Raw genomic sequence first — 8,278 nt, 5'->3', positions numbered from 1 at the left:
AAGGGGGCGGGGTGGCCCCAACCCGGAGCGCGCGCCTGCGGACAATCGGGCCTGTGATTTGAGGAGCAGGAATGAGTCGGGCAGAAAGGGGTCTCGGTCTCCAAAACAACGTAGACCCGGGGCAGGGCGTCCCGTGGAAGGACCTGCATAGTGGTGGCTGCGCTCGGGGACCAGGGCGAAGTGAGGGCTCCCCCGCGCCCAGGAATGCAGAGTGTCGGGGACCCCCGCCGCGCCCCTTCCCCAGCCCGGCACCGGCGCCCGGGCTCCTCGTGGAGCCGGAGGGGACAGGCCGCAGGGACGTCCCAGGGAGCAAAGCCCCGCAGCGTGGCCCAGGCCTTGGGGACCCAACCCAGCTCCGGCGCGGCCCCGCCCCGGCCAGGCAGTTTCGGGGCGCAGCCGCGCCCTCACCACGGCGCGACAGTCCCGGGGCGGGGCCGGGCCCGTCAGCCCTTCGGTCCTCCCGGCGACCCCCGGAGGCCGCCCCGACCCAGCCCCGCCCGATGGCCGACCCGCGCAGGGTCGCGAGCGCGCGGGGGTGGCGCGGGCGGGGCCGTTGGGAGGCGGTGCGGGCTGGGGCCGGGGCCCCACGTGTCTCTGCCGGGCGGGCCAATAGGCGCCCGGCTTTCGGAAAGATCGCCATATATGGACATGTTCTGGGGCCGCGCGCGCCGCCGGGCCGCGCGGGCGCGCCGCTTCCGCTTAAATAGCGGCGGGGGAGGCCGCGAACGGTCTCAGTCGCCGCCGCCAGCTCGCGCATCTTGTTCTTCTGCCGCTCAACTGTCCTAGTCCTCCGCCGGTAAGCGCCCCGCCCCGGGGCCTGAGCTGCATGTCTCAGGCCTGCGCCTCTCGACCCCGGCTGGCCTTGCTTTGAGCTGCGGAGGCCTCGCCGCGCCTTCACCGGGAACAAAAGGCGGGGTGGGCCGGGCCGGGCGGACTGGCGTTGGGCGGGCGCCGGGGGTCCAGGGCGGGGCCCGGCCGCAGTGCAGAGTCCCGAGCCGCGGACGTTACGTAAAAGTTCCGGCCGCTGGTTTTAGGTGGTTGCGGTCTTGGAGGCTTGTGTCTCCGGGGTTGGGGCAGAGCTGCCTCTTCTCCGCGGAGGAACATTAGTGGGCTGTGGGGTTTGTCTTCGAGAGGCGCCCGCCTGAATCCGTCTTTTCCCGGGCAGGTCGCAATGGAAGAAGAGATCGCCGCCCTCGTCATTGACAATGGCTCCGGCATGTGCAAAGCTGGCTTTGCTGGGGACGATGCACCCCGAGCCGTGTTTCCCTCCATCGTCGGGCGCCCCCGACACCAGGTGAGTGGAGGGCACCGCGGGGCTCCTGGGTTCTGCGTTGCGGGGTGGGCTCGGTGCCGCCGACGAGGCTGACGGGTCAATCCCTGCAGGGCGTGATGGTGGGCATGGGCCAGAAGGACTCCTACGTGGGTGACGAGGCCCAGAGCAAGCGCGGCATCTTGACCCTGAAGTACCCTATTGAGCATGGCATTGTCACCAACTGGGACGACATGGAGAAAATCTGGCACCATACTTTCTACAATGAGCTGCGCGTGGCCCCAGAGGAGCACCCGGTGCTGCTGACCGAGGCCCCTCTGAACCCTAAGGCCAACAGAGAGAAGATGACTCAGGTGAGGCTCGGCTGACGCCCGCGCTCCCGTCGTTTCCCTTGTCATTTTTTGCCCAGCTTGATTTCTGACATTTAAGTGTTTCTTTCGCTGTTCCAGGCTCTGTTCCTCTCCCGGCATTTCCTCCCTGAAGTCTCCAGGTTTCTCATTTGGTTTCTGCCTGCGTTCTTTTCTTTTCTTCACACATCACACTGGCATGCGGCATGTTGTGGCGTGTGAGCATGGGGTGGCCGTGGGTCTCTGTCCTTGACTAAGCCGCTCCTTGTTCCTCCTCAGATTATGTTTGAGACCTTCAACACCCCGGCCATGTACGTGGCCATCCAGGCCGTGCTGTCCCTCTACGCCTCTGGGCGCACCACTGGCATTGTCATGGACTCTGGCGACGGGGTCACCCACACGGTGCCCATCTACGAGGGCTACGCCCTCCCCCACGCCATCCTGCGTCTGGACCTGGCTGGCCGGGACCTGACTGACTACCTCATGAAGATCCTCACCGAGCGTGGCTACAGCTTCACCACCACGGCCGAGCGGGAAATTGTGCGCGACATCAAGGAGAAGCTGTGCTACGTCGCCCTGGACTTCGAGCAGGAGATGGCCACCGCCGCATCCTCCTCTTCCCTGGAGAAGAGCTACGAGCTGCCTGATGGCCAGGTCATCACCATCGGCAATGAGCGGTTCCGGTGTCCGGAGGCGCTGTTCCAGCCGTCTTTCCTGGGTAGGTGTTGTGAGCTAAAGTTTTCTCCTCTTTTCATCCTGGGCAACTCAGCACCACTAAGGGAGGGCTTTGTTCCCTAGGCATGGAATCTTGTGGCATCCATGAGACCACCTTCAATTCCATCATGAAGTGTGACGTGGACATCCGCAAAGACCTGTATGCCAACACGGTGCTGTCTGGTGGCACCACCATGTACCCAGGCATTGCCGACAGGATGCAGAAGGAGATCACCGCCCTGGCACCCAGCACCATGAAGATCAAGGTGAGTTGAGGGGTTGGTGGCCTTCTGCCTGGCTCTGGAGGCCTGACTGGGGGCGCTGTGTGAGCTGAAGCCATGCCTGGCTGTCTTTGCAGATCATCGCACCCCCAGAGCGCAAGTACTCAGTGTGGATCGGTGGCTCCATCTTGGCCTCACTGTCCACCTTCCAGCAGATGTGGATTAGCAAGCAGGAGTACGACGAGTCGGGCCCCTCCATCGTCCATCGCAAATGCTTCTAAATGGACTGAGCAGATGCGTAGCATTTGCTGCATGGGTTAATTCAGAAGTATAAATTTGCCCTTGGCAAATGCATACACCTCATGCTAGCCTCACGAAACTGGAATAAGCCTTTGAAAAGAAATTGTCCTTGAAGCTTGTATCTGATATCAGCACTGGATTGTAGAACTTGTTGCTGATTTTGACCGTGTATTCAAGTTAACTGTTCCCCTTGGTGTTTGTTTAATACCCTGTACATATCTTTGAGTTCAACCTTTAGTACATGTGGCTTGGTCGTTTCGTGGCTGAGGTCAGAACGTGCTTGTGGAAGACAAGTCTGGCTTGGTGAGTCTGCATGGCCAGCAGTCTCCGATCTGTGCAGGGTATTCATGTGTCAGGGCTTGAGTGTTCTGGGATTTCTCTAGAGGCTGGCAAGGGCTCCTGAACCAGTTTCTGCCCTGCCAGTCTGTCAGGGTTGGAAAGTCCAAGCCATAGGACCCAGTTTTCTTAGCTGACGTTTTCTGCCAGAACACCGTGGGCTGTTACTTGCCTTGAGTTGGAAGCGGTTTGCATTTACACCTGTAAATGTATTCATCCTTTTAATTTATGTAAGGTTTTTTTGTACGCAATTCTCAATTCTTTAAAGAGATGACAACAAATTTTGGTTTTCTACTGTTATGTGAGAACATTAGGCCCCAGCAACACGTCATTGTGTAAGGAAAAATAAAAGTGCTGCCGTAACAGATGACTGGCTCCTGTTTGGGGAAGTAGCAAGTGGGCTGGGAAAGACAGACTTGGAAAGATTGGGTGGTCTGGTGGGGGGGAAGGTGCTGCTTATCTTGGCTTCATGAACTGATGAGAAAATGGCTTAAAATAATTTGAACAATTCGGTTTCTTCCAAACCGAAAGTGCAAGAACAAAGCGACCCTAGTGAGTTTGGGTGTTGGAAATTACTGAGGTGGCATCGTAAGGCTGGGAAGGAAGTCCTGAGATGGCTTTTCCCATTTTTGGGAAAAACTAGATAACTTAGTGACATTTTGGGTAAATATTTGGCATAAAACTGCTAAGAACCATCTGAATCAGCAGGGGCCTTCCTAGCAGTTTCCCCCCAGCCCTGAGGTGGACATGGGATATGAGAGTTTCATTTTGTGTCAAGAGTGCAGCAGTCATGGAGTTGGCTAATTACTGAATCCTGGAACTCAGTATCTGCCACACCTGGTGTAAGTGGCTCTGCGAGTTCCCTTTGTACTTTCAGCTTTTCTCCCCGCATTGCCAGGGGTGATCCTCTGTAGATGGCATTGGGAGTCCAATGCATAGCTCCTCTATACTGCTTACAGCTGCAGAATAGTCATTTGGAGGTTGGGTCAGGGAAGGGAGATTACGAATTGAAAAATGTTCTTCCAAAACTATTTCATGTTAAGTCGGGTCAAGGGATTATTTCTGCTGTTGGGAGGTAGATTTTACCCAGGCAGAGTTAGTGGTGCTTCCTAGCTCCCCCTCTGATACGGGGTTGGGGGAGAGGAGGCTCTCAAGCTGGGTGGGGGTGGAGGTGGAGGCAAGCATGACAAATTACAAGTTTCCCCAGCTCCAGGCTCCCACCCTACTTGGTTCTGTGACCTCACATCACAGCATGACTTCTCAGCGACTAATACCTGCAAAAAATAGAAATTCTCTTTGTCCTGTGAAGCATTGCACTTACAGGACAAAGAGATGCTCATGGACACTGGGCATCAGCAAATGCACATTAAAACAGATGCCAGTTTATATCAGATGAGCAGAAACCAGGAGATGGGTAGTTGTGAGCATTGGCCAGGGCACAGGGACCAGGGACAGCCACACGCTCTCCAGGCGTTGGAAGCTACAGCTCTTCTGGAGTGCCCAGTGCAGGTTTCCAGCCAAAATGAGAGGATGAGTACATCCTACAGCTCCCAAGCCCCGGTCCTGGGCATACACCCTAGAGGAACCGCAGGGACCACGACATGCAAGCTGCTTGTGAGGGCGGTGGGTAAGTGACGTGGCAGATGTGCACCTGCGGCAGTGACGCGCTGAAGCTGGGTCTCAGTAACACTGTTGAATGAAGGTTATGAACAGAGTGAGCTGTATTTCACAGCTCCATTTATATAAGTAAAAACAGATCCAAAAGATTATGTATAATGCCAGCACTTTGCAAGGCTGAGATGGAAGGATCATCTGAGCCCAAGAGTTTGAGACCAGCCTGGGCAACTTGGCAAGACCTTGTCTCTACAATTTTTCTTTTTTTTTTTTTTTTTTGAGATGGAGTTTCCCTCTGTTGCCCAGGCTGGAGTCCAATGGCGTGATCTTGGCTCACTGCAACCTCTGCCTCCTGGGTTCAAGTGATTCTCTTGCCTCGGCCTCCCGAGTAGCAGGGATTACAGGCATGTGCCACCACGCCCGGCTAATTTTGTATTTTTAGTAGTGGTGGGATTTGTCCATATTGGCCAGGTTGGTCTCCATCTCCCAACCTCAGGTGATTCGCCCGCCTTGGCCTCCCAAAGTGCTGGGATTACAGACATAAGCCACAGTGCCCAGACATATATATATATATATATATTTTTTTTTTTTTTGAGATGGAGTCTCACACTGTCACCCAGCCTGGAGTGCAGGGGTGTGATCTCGGCTCACTGCAAGCTCCGCCTCCCGGGTTCATGCTATTCTCCTGCCTCAGCCTCCTGAGTAGCTGGGACTACAGGCACCTGCCACCACACCCAGCTAATTTTTTGTATTTTTAGTAGAGTCGGGGTTTCACTGTGTTAGCCAGGATGGTCTCGATCTCCTGACCTCGTGATCCGCCCGCCTCAGCCTCCCAAAGTGCTGGGATTACAGGCGTGAGCCACCGCACCCGGCCCAATTTTTTTTTATTAGCTGAGCATGGTGGTGCATGCCTGTAGTCCCAGCTACTCATGAGGCTGAGGAGAAAGGATCACTTGATAGAAGTTTGAGGTTTGAGACTGCAGTGAGCTGTGATCAAGCCACTGCACTCCAGCCTGGGTGACAGAGTGAGACCCTATCTCAAAAACAAAAAAACTCCAAACCCCACAAAATTATGTCTAATAAGGATCTAGTATACACAATATGTAAAGAACTCCTGCAAATCAACAAAAAAGAACCCAATTAAAAAATGGGCAAAGGACCTGAATAGCCATTTTCTCCCAACCAGATATACAAATGGCCAATAGGGAGATAAAAAAGATACTCAACATCATTAGGGGATCATTAGGGAAGTGCAAATCAAAATCACAGTGAGATATCACTTCACATTCAGTAGGATGGCCACAAAAAATAAAAAAATGGAAGATAGTAAGTGATAGTGAGGGCCAGGGATGATGGCTCACGCCTGTAATCCCAACACTTTGGGAGGCTGAGGCAGGCAGATTGCTTGAACCCAGGAGTCCAAGACCAACCTGGGCAACATGGCAAAATCCCACTACAAAAGATACAAAAACGAAAAATTAGCCTGGCTTGGTGGCACATGCTTGTAATAACCCAGCTACTCAGAAGGGTGAGGTGGGAGGATCACTTGAACCTGGGGAAATTGAGGCTGCAGTCAGCTGGGATTGATCCACTGCACTCCAGCCTGGATGACAGACCAAGACCTTGTCTCAAAAAAAATAAATAAAAAGAAAGAAAGAAAGGACCAGTGGACCAGTGAGGATGTGGAGCAATTGGAACTCTGGTACAGTGATGGTGGGAATGTAATATAAAATGGGGCAGCCACTGTGGAAAACAGTTTGGCAGTTCTTCAGCTACACACAGAATTACGATATGATCCAGGAATTCCACTGTTAGGTACATACTCCCAACATTGAAAACTATTATTCGAACAAATACTTGGACATGAATGTTCGTGGCAACACTACAGTCAAAAGGTGGAAAAACCCAATGTCCATCAGTTGATGAATGAATAAACGAAATGCGGTCCATTATGAAATAGAATATTGATCGTCCAGGCACGGTGGCTCACACCTGGAATCCCAGCGCTTTGGGAGGCTGAGGGCGGATCACAAGGTCAGGAGATGGAGACCATCCTGGCTAACACGGTGAAACCCCGTCACTACTAAAAAGTACAAAAAAAAAAAAAACCACACTAGCTGGACGCCTGTAGTCCCAGCTATACTCGGGAGGCTGATGCAGGAGAATGGCGTGAACCCGGCAGGCAGAGCTTGTAGTGAGCCGAGATCACACCACTGCAGTCCAGCCTGGGTGACAGTGTGAGACTCCATCTCAAAAAAAAAAAAAAAAGAAATAGAATATTGATCAGCCACAAAAAGAAAAGGGTGGATCTTGGAAACATCACACTCAGTGGAAGAAGACAGACACACAAGGTCACATACTGTATGACTCCAGTTCTAGAAACTGTCCAGAACAGGCCAATCCATAGGGACAGAGAGTAGAGTATGGGCTAGAGGGGAGGGAAGGAAGACAGGGAGGGACTGCTTAATGTGGCATAGTTTCTGTTTGGGGTGAAGAAATCGGACACAGATGGTGGTTGCACACAACATTGTGAATATGCTTGATACCACTGAATTGATACCACTGAATTGGACTTTTTTTTTTTTTAGATGGAGTCTCACTCTCTCATCCAGGCTGGAGTGCAGTGATGCAAACTCAACTCACTGCAACCTCCGCCTCCCGGGTTCAAGTTCTCCTGCCTCAGCTTCTCGAGTAGCTGGTATTATAGGTGTGCACCATCACGCCCAGCTGATTTTTGTATTTTTAATATAAATGGGATTTCGCTTCTTTGGCCAGGCTGGTCTCGAACTCCTGACCTCAGGTGATCCACCCTCCTTGGCCTCCCGAAATGTTGGGATTACAGGCGTGAGCCACCGCACCCGGCCATTTGTACACTTGTTTTTGAGACGGACTCTTGCTCTGTCGCCAGGCTGGAGTGCAGTGGTGTGACTTGGCTCACTGCAACCTCCGGCCCCTGGGTTCAAGTGATTCTCCTGCCTCAGCCTCCCGATTAGCTGGGACTACGGGCGTGTGCCACCACATCCGGCTAATTTTGATTTTTAGTAGAGACAGGGTTTCACCATGTTGGCCAGAATGGTCTTGATCTCCTGACCTCAGGTGATCTGCCTGCCTCGGCCTCCCAAAGTGCTGGGATTACAGGTGTGGGCCACCACACTTGGCCTGTACACTTTTAAATGATTAAAACGGTAATTTTTATGTTCCATATTTCCTTTTCTTTTCTTTCTTTCCTTTTTTTTTTTTGAGATGGAGTGTCGCTCTTGTTGCCCAGGCTGGAGTGCAATGGCGTGATCTTGGCTCACCACAATCTCCACCTCCTGGGTTCAAGTGATTCTCCTGCCTCAGCCTCCCAAGTAACTGGGATTACAGGCATGCACCATCATGCCTGGCTAATTTTGTATTTTTAGTAGAGATGGGGTTTCTCCATGTTGGTCAGACTGGTCTCAGACTCCTGACCTCGGCCTCCCAAAGTGCTGGGA

The 8,278-nt window shown here is 53.2% G+C and overlaps 1 protein-coding gene across 1 annotated transcript; it reads left to right on the top strand.

The window, feature by feature from the left end:
- Nucleotides 1-727: 727 nt before the first annotated feature.
- ACTG1 (actin gamma 1) lies at nt 728-3,553 on the top strand. Its single transcript, XM_045376498.3, has 6 exons — nt 728-796; nt 1,166-1,294; nt 1,384-1,623; nt 1,897-2,335; nt 2,416-2,597; nt 2,690-3,553. Exons 2-6 carry the CDS (start codon nt 1,172-1,174, stop codon nt 2,831-2,833), a joined length of 1,128 nt encoding a protein of 375 aa, XP_045232433.1. The 5' UTR covers nt 728-796; nt 1,166-1,171; the 3' UTR covers nt 2,834-3,553.
- The last annotated feature ends 4,725 nt before the right edge of the window (nt 3,554-8,278 follow it).

Source organism: Macaca fascicularis, chromosome 16, assembly GCF_037993035.2.
Source record: "Macaca fascicularis isolate 582-1 chromosome 16, T2T-MFA8v1.1".
Classification (NCBI taxonomy): Eukaryota; Metazoa; Chordata; class Mammalia; order Primates; family Cercopithecidae; genus Macaca; species Macaca fascicularis.
The sequence above is the reverse complement of the archived record's forward strand: the minus strand, read 5'-3'. Positions and strand labels throughout refer to the sequence as shown.